General features: G+C 41.6%; 1 protein-coding gene across 1 annotated transcript; it reads right to left on the minus strand.

Annotated features, from left to right (window-relative positions):
• Positions 1–1257: 1257 nt before the first annotated feature.
• Positions 1258–17829, minus strand: LOC307264469 (biotinidase-like; the record flags this gene model as incomplete). The annotated part of the gene is made up of 7 exons (XM_080045884.1): positions 1258–1530; positions 2471–3064; positions 3174–3357; positions 3468–3619; positions 9046–9195; positions 9765–9926; positions 17743–17829. 7 exons carry the CDS (start codon positions 17827–17829, stop codon positions 1258–1260), a joined length of 1602 nt encoding a protein of 533 aa, XP_079902010.1.
• Between the last annotated feature and the right edge of the window lie 57 nt (positions 17830–17886).

Raw genomic sequence — 17886 nt, forward strand, 5'->3', positions numbered from 1 at the left:
AGCAGTTGAATTGTTCTAGTCTGTCTTAGTCAGAATCAGTTTTTAAAAATGTATTTTATATTTTTCTCTTGACACACACATCTTATTCTTAACGCCTCACGTATGTCACTCGTGTACGTTTTACGGAAGGTGCTTCTAGTGTCCAACGGAAGGAAATCTCAAGAGAGTCTGGGCGTCCGTGTCTCTGGCGATGCCACAGCGATCGCGGGCACTCTCACTTGTGTCATTAAACTAATAAATCTGACTGTTTTTCATATCAAAAGGACACAGATGATGACTGTATTTAATATCAAACTGAGAAAAATCGATCCGACTGTATACAGTGTATCACGTATTTAAATTATTTAGCCTAATATTTTAGCAGAATTAACATTCACTCTGATTCACAAAGTGTTCAAACTAGGCTATATGAACAAGTATTTTTTAATCATCAAACTGACTTGACAATCAACATTAACTGAGTGGAATGTCATCGCATGTTAGCTAACCTAGCAAAACTTCCATACAGTCTGTCCGTAATCCACGTAAAACGTTAAATTTTTTGAACGTATACGTATATTACGGATACCGGACAGAAATATTACGGAGGGGAGGAGTTTCGGAGGCAAACGGACATTACGGAGAATCACATAGGAATTAATGGACTTTTGGACGGATTCTTATGGATCGCATACGAGAATGTACGTACGTATGTCACTCGTGTCCGTTTTACGGAGGTTGCTTCTAGTGTCCAACGGAAGGAAATCTCAAGAGAGTCTGGGCGTCCGTGTCTCTGGCGATGCCGCAGCGATCACGGGCACTCGTGATTTGTGTCATTAAACTAATAAATCTGATTGTATTTCATATCAAAAGGACACAGATGATGACTGTATTTAATATCAAACTGATAAAAAACGATCCGACTGTATACAGTGTATCACGTATATAAAGTATGTAATATTTTAGCAGAATAACATTCACTCTGATTTACAAAGTGTTCAAACTATATGAACAAGTACTTTTTAATCATCAAACTGACTTGACAATCAACATTAACTGAGTGGAAGGACATCGCATGTAAGCTAACCAAGAGTTAAATTATTTGAACGTACGGATACCGGACAGAAACAGGACAGAAATATAACGGAGGGGAGGAGTTTCGGAGGCAAACGGACATTACGGAGAATCACATAGGAATGAATGGTCTTTCGGTCGGATCCTTTTGGATTGCATACGAGAATGTACGTAGGCTCTATGTGGAAACGAGGCGTAAGCAGTTCATTCATTGTCTAGGTGATACATTCGTCCAAACAGACAGGCAGTGACCAGCCCAGCTGTCATGTTTGAGTGTTTCATGGTCACTCTGCCATCTGCCCCTCTCTCCAGACACTCTGGCTGCTCCAGGATCAGCTGGCTCGCCAAAACTGATGGGTACACATATTTAGTCGCAAACTTCCCCTCCAACACAAAATCCATCTTAGTCTCAGCTTCTTCCGCTTCCTGTCCACAGGAACTGGTGTCCAACCCTTCACAGCGGACTATAGCACACACCTGCAACAGAAATATTACAAGTTACAAGGGTCGTATTAAGATGTTTTCAAAGGTAACCTTTTATGTTAAATGCACTTTTTCATGTTTCTTCAACATTGATATGGTTCCCCAGGCCCAAATTGTGAGGAAAAAAAACCCCAGTCAGATTTACATCATAAGGGGAGAATTATTATGGTTTTTTGTACACTACACCAGCGGTTCTCAATTATTTTCTGTCAAGCCCCCCCTAGGGGACAGAAATGTTTTCGCGCCCCCCCTAATTTGAAATACTATTGAGAACCTGCTAATATGTATTTATTTATCTGTACAAAACCACTGTATGAGTTTCTGGCACGAGCATTCTGCATACAATCACCTTATTATCAAATTAGATCACAAAAATTAGCTGAGATAACTTCTGCAGCAAAAAAAAAACAAAGTTCAGTTTATTAGCTCAATTTGTAACATTTAAACAAGACTGCTCAGTCTGTGTGAATCTCAGGACAGAGAAACAAGACCAAATGATTCACTGAGGTTTGCATTTCATTCAAAACATTTTTAAACTGTAAACATATATAGGTGGTGTTTTTTTTTATTATTATAGGCCAATAGGCCTTCTGTGATGTGATAACCAATAATTCATTAATGTTATTATTAGTCTACTTGCTTGATTTATTTTTAAATGGCCTACAGAGACACTTGGAGACACATGTGGACATGTATTTACTGCAAATTGTGGCCTTTCGCACGGATATGACCATACACAAGCACACATCACGCTTGCTAGCAAAAAAAAAAAATGTCTTGGTCAGTTGGAAATCAAGGCAGCCCGCGCGCCCCACCATATGAGAAGCACTGCACTACACCAAAACAGTTTCTAGTATAAACCCAAATTATAATTTGAACCTTAACTGAGCATAATATGTTACCTTCAAATATCCATATATCTTCACATACATACCTGCAGGGCAAGGCGTCCGTGAAAAGTGTGTATTCCAGAAAATGCTCCCAATGCATAGAGCTCTCTGCTGCTGCCTTGTGGCAACAACCGGTACTGCGCGTGACAGCAAAAGGTGCCATCGCACACGCTCACTTTGTCCTCCGTCTTGTTTAAGAGGACGAACGTGTACGGGTCGTGCATTAGGGATGAAGTGAAGGTGTCAGGGGAGGAGGAAGCGCTTTCAGAAGGAGAAGAATCAAAACAACTCTCCCTGTGACAGAAAGCAGAGTCTGTATTATGAAGTGTGGATGATGTGGACTCCTTAACTACCACCTCCTCCGTGGCCACACTCTGGCCCAGCCACAGTGGGTCTAAGACGGGCACTCTGGCCACCAACAGCCTGCCCTCCTCCGGGTCTCCTCTCAGGGCATGGTGGTAGGTGGCAGTAAAAGGTGTGTAGATCCCACTTCCTCTCATGTTCATATTGCCTTCGCGTAGGTTGGCCGCCAGCAGAGTTACATTGGCGCCCAAGCTGAAAGCCCGCTGGGCCTGGATGCTGTCCAGTATGGGGAGCTGGTTCGGCCAGGCTGTGGGGTAGACCAGCTGACGCACACCCTAAGAAGTGGTCCGAGGAAGGGGGGAGGGGGCAGATTTAGAGAGATTTAGAAAAAAAGAGAAGACCAAACACATGAAAATGTAGAGTTTCTACATCTTGTTTTTCTACCTTCTCCACCAGGGCAACCGTGGGCTCGTAGAACAGGATGTCGAAGCAGATGAGGAGACCAAACCTCCCGGCGAAAGGCGTATCGAAGGTTATGATCTCGGGTTGCGGCGGAGTGTCAAAGGATTCCTCAAAGAGGAGGTAGGGGTTCTGTTTATGGTAGCGGGCCACCAACAAGCCATCTGAACTGAAAATCGGGATAACAATTCATTTAGAATAGGGAATGATGTATTGATGAACTTGCTGGATTTCAGCTCATACAACATTTACTGTCATTTTTTAATGTCTACACCGCACCTGAAAACCACGTTGGTGTTGAACTGCCAGTGTCCATCGGGAGGACAGGAGGAGGAAGGATCAGTCTTCAGGGGGCAGGGCTGCAGGTCGCCCATGTTGGCCACCAGATAGAGGCTGTGACGACGGGCCATGCAGCTCAACTGCTGAAGGACCTGTGAAACACAATCCCACCATAATGTTATTTACATTTACAGATCGGTTGCATCAGTGAAGGCCCTTGGCAGCCTATAGTGTCTCATTGACTGCTCTTATCAGAATGCCCAATCAATGACAACATTAAAGGTGCACTATGCAAATTCAAAGGAGGGGGATTTGTTTACATTTAGAGAGCCAGTAGTTAGTTTACAAAACACATGTTTACTAGCCTACATGTGATTCTTAAGGTGCGAACACACTCGCCACCGGCAGTTGCCGTGAGAAACACAATCATATTGGGTCATATTTGCGGACGCCCGCCGATAAACAACGTTACTTCTTCTGAAAGCCTGCTCTACTCTGTGGATTTATGCTGGTGCTAACCGGTGCTGAGCGGGACAGTCTGCTGTGCTGATGGTGCTTTACCCAAAGAAAAAAGTTAAATATTTTTAACTTCTGCCTTCGCCGCGCAGCAAATGCCGGGTGACTACGCGCCGCTTGAAACGCTCAATGTCTAATGCCCGCCGCTTGACGCCGATTCGCTTGTACATTGACTTTGTATTCAAAATCCAATTCAAACACTAAGTAAGTGCATTGAACAAATCAATGATTGGATGTGCCAAAATCTTCTTCAATTAAACAACGACAAAACTAAGTTGATTGTCTTTGGTGCCAAAGATGAACAATTAAAAGTCAGTGCAGAGCTTAAATCTGTTATGCTAGAAACCACACACCAAGCCAGAAATCTTGGTTTTGTCATAGACTCAGGCTTGAATTTCAAAAAACACATTAAATCAATTAATAAGTCAGCTTATTACCACCTTAAAAACATATCAAGAATTAAAGGGCTTATGTCTCAGCAAGATTTAGAAAAACTTGTCCATGCATTTATCTTTAGTAGACTTGACTACTGTAACAGTGTTCTTGCTGGCCTTCCAAAAATCTATCAGACAGCTTCAGCTAATTCAGAACGCTGCTGCTCGAGTACTCACCAGGACCAAAAAAGTGGATCACATTACCCCAGTTCTGAGGTCTTTACACTAGCTTCCTGTCACTCAAAGAATTGATTTCAAAATATTGATGTTGGTTTATGAAGCCATAAATGGTCTAGGCAGTAGCGGCCTTAGCTAATGCCTCGTTTCCACCGAGTAGAGCGGGTCGGATCGGAGCGGCTCAGAGCGGGATAGCTCACTTTTAAGAATCTCGGTGTTGTTTCCACCGCCGACTAGGGGTGTGCACGTGTACACGAGTAACCGTTTAGTAAATCATAACCGTTTAGGAAAAATCAATAAACGAAAACCGTTTAAATTTTTTTTTTCAAATTTTAAATGTTCTTTTTTTCAAAGTTTTTAAATATGTTCTGGAGACACGCATTTATTGATTTTACATCACTAATAAACTACTTGGGGAGGATAAAAGCTAGTCTGCCCAATCTGTCTGTCCCTCGGCGTGTGTGTGTGTGAGTGTGTGTATAATCGCAAACACACGCACACACACACGGGGAGGCGCCGTTCTCGGGCTCGACTCACAGCCACGGAAGAGTGATGAAAGATAACCTAAAGATTAAAGTTACCCGGCGGGCGCACAAGGACAATGACGTCACGGTTAACCGTGTACACGAAAAAAATTCCGTCGTGTACACGGTTAGACATTTTTGTAAACGTTCACACCCCTACCGCCGACCCTACCTTTACTGGTAGGGCGGGGTTTATGACCCTACCTTTACTGGTAGGGCGGGGTTTAGGCTGGACTGCGATAGCCGCCTCCAGAATGTGGGTCAAACTATCGGGCTGTGGAACAGCTGTGGTCGAGCCAGCGGTCTCTCGTTTTTGCTTGGTCAAACCAGCCGCTTCTTTATTTATTCCCCCCGTGTTGTTGTGAGCACACAACGGCTCGGTGCAACTGATATACAGCGAGCGAACAGCGCTGGCTGCGGCAGCTACGTGACATCGTAGCAGTGGGACACAGTGTAGCCAACTGGTTCATTTAATGACGAGGAAAAACACCACACAATAAACAGTGCTGCGCTCACATTTTCGCCAACACACAACACACCTCTAGCCGAGGTGACTACACACGGCGGAAATGATTCTTTCTACCAACTCTGGTCAAACCAGCAGTCTCTCGTTTTTGCTTGGTCAAACCAGCCGCTTCTTTATTTATTCCCCCCGTGTTGTTGTGAGCACACAGACGGCTCTTCACTCTAGCCGAGGTGACTACACAGGGCGGAAATTATTCTTTCTACCAACTGTGGTCAAACCAGCGGTCTCTCGTTTTTGCTTGGTCAAACCAGCCGCTTCTTTATTTATTCCCCCCGTGTTGTTGTGAACGTGTATTTACTAGCCTACTATCTATGGCGAAAACACACAGAAACGGCTCGGTGTAACTCATGAGCGAACAGTGCTGGCTGCGGTAGCTAGGCTACGTGACTAGCAGTGGGACACAGTGTAACCAACTGATTAATTTATTGACGAGGAAAAACACCACACAATAAACAGTGCTGTGCTCACATTTTCGACAAAACACGAGACTCTCTTCACTCTTGCCGAGATGACTACACATGGCGGAAATGATTCTTTCGACCAATCAAATGACGGGGGTGTGTAGCTCCGCATTTTCGGCCCGCTTTCAGGCGGCCAGTACCCATACGGAGGAGTACTGAGATTGGGAGCGGCTCAGAGCGGTTAGGTGCGCTTAAACCGTACCATACCCAACTTTTGGCAAATGAAAAGCCAAACTATCCGGACCGAACCGCTCCGATCCGACCCGCTCTACTCCGTGGAAACGAGGCAAAAGTTTCAACCCATTCCATTGAATGGGGCCCCGCCCTTTGGGCCCCCCCCCCCCCAAAAAAAAATATATAGCCTATATTTAAAAAAAATATATATTTTTTTTTGATAAATAATTCTTGAGAATGCTAAGCCAGAGATACTCATAGTAACTTTTCATGTTGCATTGTCAAAGAGCTCAGTCACTCATGTCAATAACAGGGTCCAAAAAGGAATAAGCCTAAATATAAGGAAATAAATCATAATGGGCCCCACAACTAGTAGGGGAGAAATACAAAAGCATAAGAAAACAGCATTAGTAGCTCTGTCTAAGCGGCTTCATGATGAGCCTTTAGGGCCCCCACACACATACAGGAATACGATTTCTATGTGTAAATTCTATGCTGTTCATAAAAAGTAGCTATCCACCCTGTATCTGTTGAAATCAAAGTGCACCAGATTGATGCATTTTAATTCAAAAGGCACACATTTTCTTCCGGGGGGGGGGGGATGCCCCCGGACCCCCCAACAAGGACCAGGGTCCCTCCCACAGTATCCCTAAATCCTGTGGGAAACACTGACTTCCTTAATATGTTTTTACCATTAATTGTATATGTGCGGAAAAATCAGTGTACCTGACTGGATAGGTAGGAGTGGGGGGCCCTTCAAGAGTCTGCACCCAGTGGCCTATCATCTCATAAACCTCTACAATCTGTTTTCTTTTTGCGGGCAGCATGCACAAGCATGCACAATAAATATGTAGCCTATTAAAAAAAAATAATAATTAAGATTTTTTATTTTTTTTTCAAGAAAATAAAAAAAAAGTGGGGGGCCCCACACTAGGTCTTGAATGGGGCCCCCAGATCGTTAAGGCCGCCCCTGGGTCTAGGGCCAAAATATATTACTGATCTGCTGATACGTTATGAGCCGTCCAGAGCCCTTAGGTCGTCTGGGACAGGTCTGCTTACAGTCCCCAGAGTTAGGACTAAACAAGGAGAAGCAGCTTTTAGTTTTTATGCACCAAATCTCTGGAACAAACTCCCAGAGAACTTGAGGTCTGCTGCAACTCTCAGCTCTTTTAAATCAAGTCTGAAGACTTTTCTGTTTCCATTTCAACCTGTAATTTTTATTTTTATATAAATGTTATTCATTCGCTTTTAAATGTTTTATTCATTCGCTTTTCTGATGTGTGTTGTGTATTTTAATCTTGCCCCTGTAAAGCACTTTGAGTGGCCTTGTGTCTGAATTGTGCTATAGGGGAAGGTGGGGTGATTTGTGCATTTTGGAAGTTGCAAAACCCCTTGTTTCTAGAAAACCGTGGAAGAAATTGGAAATGTGACCACATATTTAAGAAGAGCCATCCATTTGACTCATCCTGTAAAGAAGGGAGACACAAGGAATAAGATATAAGCACATTTAAGCTCAAAAAACTGTGTTTTGCCTTTCAAAGTAAAATTTCCATGATCAAGGTTTTTTGATTATTGTGTCTGAACAATTATAGACACGTTTGAAAACATTTGACACATGTTTTAGTGCTTTGGTATGCTACACTTTGAGTCTATATAGTTAGCACAATGTCAACCCTAAATTGCTGCATCATGCCTATTATCCAAAATTCTGGGGATGGGGTGATTTGTGCGCAAGGGCCTGGGTGAGTTATAAGTAAGTAAGTAAGTAAAATGTATTTATAAAAGCACATTTATGACAGTTTGCACTGTCCAAAGTGCTGTACATAGTGCATTCAGTAGGTAAACAATGAAGGTAAAATAACAATAACCAAAATAAAAGACGTAAAGCCCATACATCCACATAAACACAGATAGTAGTGCAGAGGTAAGTAAGTAGTGCAGAGGTTAATGGGGAGGAAACACCAGGGTGTACATATGGGTTTTGAGCCTTGATTTAAAGGCAGAAATGTAGGGGGAATCACATTTGTCAGGTGGCAGTTGGTTCCACAAGCACGGAGCAACTAGTGCAAAGTACATTTCTAAGAGTTGTGCCAGTGGCATGGCTGTATACGCTGGTCACCAAAAGAAAGTGATTGTCTACAGTAGCTCAGAAGAGAGTGACATCTCAATTCCACTTAACGACACCACTGATGAGAGTTCAGATGGCCAGAAAGATGATGATGGTGACTTTGTCATTGTGACACAATGACAACTTTTTTTCCGAAAGCTATATTTCTTAAACAGTTTATTCCAGATCCAAAGTTTTTATTGCCAGGGATGCACAACATCCTGAAATATATGTACATATTTGAGTTGGAGACATAACTGTCAAGGCCTCACTTTAAAATCACTTTGAGTAAAAAGTTGCACAAATCACCCCACCTTCCCTATAAATAAACTTGCCTTGCCCTTGCCTTGCCTTGTATGTAATCTCGCCACGCATCAGAGTACAGTGTGTTCTTACCTTTAGTATTGAATAATTCTATCATCATAAATCAAAATAAATTTATTTTTTAGGCACCTGGAATCAAACGCCCTGCTGCTGTAAACATCGGCAGATAAGATAGCCTAGCTTTCTGACTTCAAACAGTGTTCCAGGGATCTGATTTTCCTGTGAGGAAAGCTTGTTTATTCAGTTATGATAATATACAGTACAATAGAAAAATGTTCACTTCTCCGACACCCAAAGTGACATTGTGCACCTTTAAGGTATGACTGACAGTTCACCTCAGTGTTGCTGTGTTTGGCCGGCTCCGTGCAGGGGTTCCATCTCTCCTGCTGGGGGTCAGGAATGGTTTCTAGGTAGCCAGAGATGGACGACCGGCTGAAGTGGTGACCATAAATACCATTTTCTGGAAACACCAGGATCTGGACACCCTGACCAAAGCAGTATGGAGACACGATTCCACTGTAGTCACACACAAACTCTGATATTAAATGTAGCCTATGTCTTTGTGTGAATATTCAGAGAAATATAACCACTCGTGATGACTTTGAGACACTGACTCGTTTGCAGTAATAACCCTGCCATATCTTGATAAGAATGGCCTTTTTATTCATTACTATGCTGACCGTGCTTTTTAGTTTAATGATAAAACTGATTGCTAAATGTACTTGTGTCTTGTTATGATCCAATGCTCCATGTTTTGCAATGTTTAGCCAGTGACAATAGCAACAGCATCTGAGACTTTCCTTGAACTATTCAACATTGTTTGAAAGCTTCAAAAGGAATATATCCACAAAAAGTGACATGCAGAAAATCTGTAACACTGTAAATATGTAACTTTTATGAGTTTATCTCCTTGGCTAATTTAGTCTAAGTCTTCTCTGCTACATTATCTTCTTGCACATCATTTTGAATGGTATGGATACTGGATACATTTTTTTTTTTGCAACATTGTTTCTTTGACTGAAAACACTAACATTTAACCCATTATTAAGCCTACCTGCTGAGCAGCGCGTGCAGCCTGCTCCTCATAGACGTCCAGGTTTTTCTTCATGTGTTGTAGGGCGGCGTGGCGGGACAGGCGCACGTGAGGCTCCGGGTTCATGAACACGTTGTGCTCGTACACAGCAGCGACATACGATGAGTCCACGACGGGCTCCGACTGAGCGAAGGCCGTTAAAATGACAAAGACAACAGCGAGCAAAAACATGGTTGTTCCTTCTTTAGATGACCGAGGTGAAAAGAAGACTGGATGGAGTTATCCCAGTAGGGCAGTATTAGGCTTGTTCGACCTCAGTTGTGGTGGCTCGCCTGGAAAGTAGACGAGAGTAGCCGAGTGCAGTCGGGGGAGTGACGAAAAAGCCTAGCTGCATTCCAATAGTAGTTGCACTTCCCCTCGTTCACCTCCCCTCAGCCCCATGGACATAGAGGCCCCATCCCAAATGACTCCCTAGGCACTCCCACTCCGTGAGCGAGTGTCACTCGCTGTGGAGTCACCCTCGCGGCCGTGGAGTGCCACTCGATCATTAATAGTCCAGGCATTATATAACCTGACCTCTCAAAAATTGCAACAGAAACCATTCCAACTGTTTTTGACTCATGAATATGGAATTAATAACATACTAAAAGTCTTAAGGAATCCAAGTGGTGGAAAGTAATTTTCTAAGGGGTTTCTTAACCATACCTTTATGTCAATTTTTGGCTTCCAATAGTACTGTTTTATGGTAGAGGGGATATGTGCAAAATTGTTAACCCCTTCAGAAAAGCTTGAAACTTGGTACACTTATACAGTTTGGGGCTCTGAACATTTTCAGATATTAAGCCATTGCAAAATCGAATCATGGTTGCCATGGCGACCATTTTACTTTCCGCCATAGCCTAATTATGCATTTTTCATCATAACTCCTGAACCAAACATAATACCACATAACTAGTGATGTCTAACCCTATGTTTTCATGGTCAGGGATTACTATGATACCACATACAACATCAGAAACAGTTAAGGTTGGGCGCCCTTAGCTCAGTTGGTAGGACGTCCCCCCCGGGCCGGGCCCAGCAGCAGATCCGGGTTTGATTCCCACCCGCGGTCGTTCTCTGCATGTCACTCCCCTCTCTGCCCCATTTCACCTCTGTCTCTCTGCACCAATAAAGCATAACAATGCCCAAAAAATATCTTAAAAAAACAAAAAAACAAAACAGTTAAGGTCAATAGTTAAGGGTGAATCCAATGTTTTTCCGAAAATATAAGCCCAGAATCCAAAAACATCGCTGTGACTTTACAATTGGGGCCTATGTTGCATAAACATTGTGTATCGAGTTTTAATTGTGTTCTCTAACAAAGACATAGGCTTAAATGTATGTAAAATACTATAACAATATAAAAAAAACACAAATATTTGTGAATGCTAAACTGGCACAAATTAACATAAATTGTTGCACTGATAAACATACATTTTAATATGAAAGTATTTTGGTGCACAGAAGAACTACTAATCCAAAGTGCAGCAAAACCCAATCTTGTCACCATTTGGCACACAAAGGGTTTATAGGATGGATTATGTTTGAAAATAAATCATTTTAAATTTTTTGGTGGTATTGTTGAAATAAATAACGCTTAGAAATTAACATCAACAACAAATTCTTCACACAAAAAAGAAAAAAAGGCGGTTCTCTACATGAATAACCAAACCAACCTACCCTTCAAAACTATAAAGTTGGCCTATATTTGGTTGCAACATTTAGGCTTAGTTCATTCTGCTCTCATCACTGCAGAATTACTGAAAACATTACTGAAAACATTACAAAAAAGTTCTTAATCTTTGAACACAAATCTGTTCCTTCAGTTATTTACAACTTATTTGTGCCTTGTGTCTTTCTTTGCATTAAGAACTTTTTAAGGTCTATTTTCATTTTTTGTTTTTAGAAACAATACAGAAAGCAGGATCTTGGTGGTTACAATGATTAAAACAGGATGATGCTGCTCGTCAGCTTCATTGTGGTAGGACTCGGCTGGTTGGTCGATTGGCCAGGTTTCTGAAAAACTGGTCAGACCTGGCTGGCCGTGTCAACCTGAAGACTTATGTCAAAGCCTTTAGAAGTTATTGTCCCCAAAGGGAAATTCTTTTTCACAAAAGAGATCATTTCAACCCGTTTGTTTCTGTTTATAAGAATGTAGAAGAACTACAAAAGGTACCCAACCTGTTTTTTCATGGGGTCCAAATACTTTTCACAACCACACCCAGACACAAGTAGCAGGTAGGCCTAGATGTGTTTTCCGTGAGCAGGAACGACTCAGGAAATATAATCCAGACAAAACTGTTTATTATCAAAACCCAATCTTGTCACCATTTGGCACACAAAGGGTTTATAGGATGGATTATGTTTGAAAATAAATCATTTTAAATCTTTTGGTGGTATTGTCGAAATAAATAACGCTTAAAAATTAACATCAACAACAAATTCTTCACACAAAAAAGAAAAAAAAGGCGGTTCTCTACATGAATAACCAAACCAACCTACCCTTCAAAACTATAAAGTTGGCCTATATTTGGTTGCAACATTTAGGCTTAGTTCATTCTGCTCTCATCACTGCAGAATTACTGAAAACATTACTGAAAACATTACAAAAAAGTTCTTAATCTTTGAACACAAATCTGTTCCTTCAGTTATTTACAACTTATTTGTGCCTTGTGTCTTTCTTTGCATTAAGAACTTTTTAAGGTCTATTTTCATTTTTTATTTTTAGAAACAATACAGAAAGCAGGACCTTGGTGGTTACAATGATTAAAACAGGATGATGCTGCTCGTCAGCGTCATTGTGGTAGGACTCGGCTGGTTGGTCGATTGGCCAGGTTTCTGAAAAACTGGTCAGACCTGGCTGGCCGTGTCAACCTGAAGACTTATGTCAAAGCCTTTAGAAGTTATTGTCCCCAAAGGGAAATTCTTTTTCATAAAAGAGATAATTTAAACCTGTTTGTTTCTGTTTATAAGAATGTAGAAGAACTACAAAAGGTACCCAACCTGTTTTTTCATGGGGTCCAAATACTTTTCACAACCACACCCAGACACAAGTAGCTTTTCTACTGCTTTTTAAATGGCCTTAAGTGTAAACACCCAACTTTGAATAGATATTGACATAAATATTTAAAAATCTAAAAATAAAGGTTATCTAGGTAGGTTCTTGGCTTCCAAAGACCATGGGCCCCCCAAGTGGCTGGGCCCTAGAAAGCTTTCACACTTTCTACCCCTTATGGGCGGCCCTGTCTGCACATACTGTAGATGTGAGCTGATTTTGTGTAGAGATTATGGTAAATGGACTTGTATAGCGCTATATCTCCGTTTATCACAGACCCAAAGCGCTTTACATTGTTTTTTTGTACACATTCACCCAGTCACACACACATTCATACACCGATAGCAGCAGCTACCACGCAGGGTAGGCTTAGCACTAGGGTGCTAAGCTAACTATCGGGAGCAATTCGGGGTTCAGTGTCTTGCCCAGGGACACTTCGACATGTGGTGGGGAGACGGGGGATCGAACCTCCGACCCTGCACACCAGAGGCGAACTCCCTACCCACTTCGCCACTGCCGCCCCGATACTGCCATAAAAGGAAGCATTTCTGATATTGTTTCAAGGTGAAGTTCCCAATTCTCAGAAACTTGCAAAATATGTCTACCAATGGATTTTAAGGATTCAGTTTTGCATTTGAGAAGTCATCTTATTCTGAGAATCACATCAGAATGGCAAGCCTTCTCTGCAGACATTGTCTATCAGCTTTGCATAGATTGCAGCAACTTAATTGACACCAGAGTTTTATAAACGATCTCCAGCAGGTATCATCTGCTGATGACATCTCTTCATCATAGTATTTTGGATCTCCTTGCAGCTAATGGGGAGTTACAACAAGTGCATAAGGCAGAATCAGGCAATTAAGGACTCTTTCAATGCAAATCCCATCCAAACATCTTCCCTGTCATAATGTGCACAACGGCTGCATAGAAAATCATTATCACTTCCTCTTCCCAGCATCAACCATAACATGCCCAATGGACCCCAACAACTAATATCAGTGTGGAAGCCCCCAAGTCACTAACCTCTGGCTCAGCTGCTTTCATAAGAAAATGCCTTCCACCAGTGGTTGATAAAATTTGATGATTGGGGTGGAATTGTGGCAGTGGGCATGTTCACATATGAACTTACATGCGGAGTAGATGCATGAAGGGTCACTACGTCTCATATCAACCAATGGGGTAAACACAAAGGATGTTTACCCCGGGTGATTGCCATGCTGTGCAAATTGCATCATACTAGACCATGCTGGCCTTTGTGAGACAAACAGGATGGCAGTTTTTGTAATGCAGTCCGATAGAACTTTCCTCAATTATAGCCACTGTATGAACCGAAGAATTTTGGAGTAGCCGTTTAAGACAGCAATATGCACATTTACTAAAAAAAAAGAGAAGAGAAAAAAGTAAGTTTCACTAGACAGCTTATTTGCTTAATGTATTGGGATATGACCAGCAGCCCGGACTACAAAGTATGCAATACACAGGTACTGCTCGTTTACTTTTTTTTTTAGTATGATAACTGATGTAGCCTCTAGTGCAATTTGGTTGCATTTTCTGGTCAAAGAGATGGTCAATATTAAATATCTATTAGCAATTTGAGTTATGACTAACCCCTGATACTAAAAAAATTTCTTACTCTATCCTTTGGATGAAATGAAAGCCTAGAGCAACCTGCACCAGATAAACAACAATACTGACAAGGGATGATAAGATTTATTAATGTTTACCTCTTGATTTCCCAGGTTTGCCATAGTAGCCATTGAATTCCTGCCCACTGTTCTGCTTTCCTGTAGACAAAGATGATTTGACAGATTTTTAGACCCCACTGTATGTGTACTACTACTTTGTCGACGCTCCCTGAGATTTCAAAAAAAAAAAAAATTAATCCCGATAAAGGTTTTTTTTTTACTTGGAGTTTTTCCCTCAGCCGAGCTAAGGGTGTACAGGGCCGCCGCTCCCTATACGCAGAGTACGCAGACTGCGTAGGGCACCAAGTTCCTGGGGGGGCACCCCAAAAAAAAAAAAAATTATAATTTTTTTATTTTTTTTTATTATTATTAAAAAGGAAAAAGAGATGGTCCGGGGGCCCCCCAAAATAGTTTTTTTTAAAAAGTTCATGATAATCATTACATTACAAAAAATATATAAATTAGTTATGAACAGGCCCATCGTTGTTTTTTCTTAATTGTGTAACCTATCCAGGGGTGGATTACTGCACAGGCACACCGGGCACAGGCCCAGGGGCCCAAGGGCTCAGGGGGGCCCTCAGCCAGAGATACTGATAGTAACTTTTCATGTTCCATAGTCAAAGAGCTCAGACACTGATGTCAATAACAGGGTCCAAAAAGGAATAGCCTAAATATAAGTACTCATTAAAATGTAACAAGATAGAAATCATCATGGGCCCCTCAACTAGTAGGGGAGAAATACAAAAGCAAATTAAAAACAACAGCATTAGTAGCTCTGTCTAAGGGGGTTGAAGCCCCCCTCACACATACACAAATAAGCTTTATATGTGTGAATTCTAAATTGTTCATATCCACCCTTTATCTGTTGAAATGGGCCCCTCCATCATAGAACATGGGTCTGCAGACCAATCTACTGTTTTTACAGTTGCAGAGTAAAGAGTGCTGTTTAAGAAAAATCTGAAAAATAATGTTCCTTCTGCATCTCAGGATTTGATATCTCTCTAGCCTCTAAAATGTCCTCTCAAAGTGCACCAGATTGATGCATTTTACTTTAAAAAGGTAAAAAAAATTCTGGGGGGGCATACCCCTGGACCACCCAACAAGGTACAGGGTCCCTCCAACAATACCCCAAAATCCTGTGGGAAACACTGACTTCCTTAATATGTTTTTGCCATTAATTGTATGTATCCGTGTAGAAAATTCAGTGTACCTGACTGGATAGGGACAAGTGGGGGGCCCTTTAAGAGTGTGTGCCCAGGGGCCCATTATCTCATAATCTGTCTATGATCCTATCACTCAATTCCTTTGCAAAGGCAGTTAGTAGGATACTAGGCAACTTTTTTCTTTTTTCACAAGTTAAGCTGTTCTTTCTGTTAGTAAATGCTGTTCGCAAAAACTCATCACTACAGCAAATGTGCCAAAAAGCAGTCGCAGAGATCTTGCAAGGGCAAAAAAATGTTGCTCACGCCCTACGGACGCGAGCTTCTTGGTGTTTTTTTTTTTTTTTTTTTTGGGGGGGGGGGGGGGGGGGGGGGCATCACTGACAATTTCAGCTTAGGGCACCCAAAAGCTTAGCAGCGGGCCTGGGTGTAAGGGCAGGGTGTCATATTGTATGGAATGTAAAGCCCACTGAGGCAAATGTCTATTTGTGATATTGGGCTATACAAATAAAACTGATTTGATTTATGTTAATTTCTCTTTGTTGTTCTTACTCATTCAAAGTTGGTATTGTTCAGTTGGTATTGTATCCACCAGTCAAAAGTTATAAGTGTGAACATTTGTCCCCATCATTCAAAGTGCATCAAACCACACAGTCCTGAAACCGATTAAATGCGTTCTACGTTAAAGCTCACATATTATGCACTTTGCTGTCAATTTTATATGGTCTAAGTAGTCCCTAATACTTATTTTTTTAGATGTTTGCTGAAAAACCCGTTCAGATCATTTATTGTAGCAAGCCTCTATACCCTGATTGTCCTCTGGTCTCAGGATGACCTATATTTGTGCGATCTGGCTGGCCCCTCCCACCTCTCTGCCGGGCTTTCTTTATATGTCCATGGGGCTCTCCCACCGTCTCTACCGTGCTCTCGCGATACTAGAGAGACACTGCGTGACTGCGAACACAGTGTTTACCCGGAGCTAAGCCATAGCTGGTTGCTTGTCCCAAAGCTAATAGCTATACACCAGTCAGGCAAAACTACCAATAAAAACTATTATTTTAGTTTCACCGTTTAAAAAAAAAGCACAGGTAGCTTCCTATCCGTTGTGTTATTAAAAACGAGGAATTAATAGACTGCTGAGGTTAAGATAAATTAGTGGAGTATGAGCAAAAGCATTCTGTGTTGGTGTATGTAACATTCAGGCTGTACTAAGGGCATCTTGTCGCTTAGCGGGGAAAACAACATGGCTGTCGCTCGGAAAATGTTCCATCGGATCTCGGGGCCGTGGACCAATAAGAAATGGGGGGTGGGGTTATCATAGACTAGTGCACGGTAGACGTTTCTGGGGGGAAGCATGGACATATAAAGAAAATATGGGGATGTGGCTGTGCCGACTATTACGTAATAGTCGGCGAGAATTCTGACTGGAGTATATTGGGGGGGAGGGGTGGGGGTTTCAGAAAGGGGGAGAGTGAGAAAAGGAGAGGTTGTTATTTTTTTTGATAATTTGGCAGTCTCTAGGCACACCGTGGACCCATGGATATGTTAGAACACATTTAAAAAGTGCATTTAGCATAATATGTGACCTTTAACAGCATGTTCTGGCTTTGGGTCGTCTTTTGCATTCTCATGCATCTTCTGGGACAGAACATTTTGTCAAGTTATTTTAAGCACTGTCGTGTTCAAAACACACTTTTAGGAAGCATTCAGGTATACAAGTGCTGACACCTTTGTTTTGGATTGAATATTAAAAAAGTATCATATTTTACTTGTTTAATGTTAAAGGCATGACTAACTTTTCAGAACATTTCCAGTTTAAACTCATTTGAGGTTGTATGGCTGGGCATCAAATTCTCAGTCCTATTCCATGTGACTTCACTTTAAACAATTTCTTCATATCTGTGTTTTGCATACAAGCCTATTATGGGACGCAATTGGAATTGAAAGAATTTTTATAGAACATCTTTAAACAGGATTGTCAAACTGTATCTGGTCATAAAAAAACCTATTGAATTTGACCTGATTACAGCACACTATTGTCTACATCCATTGTACATTACCTTGACTCCTTTTCTTCCAATAACCAGGCCTCTTGTTCTGTGGTCCCTGCATGTGCCCATTTGGGCAGAATCCTTCAGCTGTGCCATCGTTTGATTTCTTCATATCTATAAATATATTTAATAGTTAAAGCAAAACACATTTTT

The sequence above is a fragment of the Ammodytes marinus genome (genome assembly GCF_949987685.1).
Source record: "Ammodytes marinus genome assembly, chromosome: 17".
Lineage (NCBI taxonomy): Eukaryota > Metazoa > Chordata > Actinopteri > Uranoscopiformes > Ammodytidae > Ammodytes > Ammodytes marinus.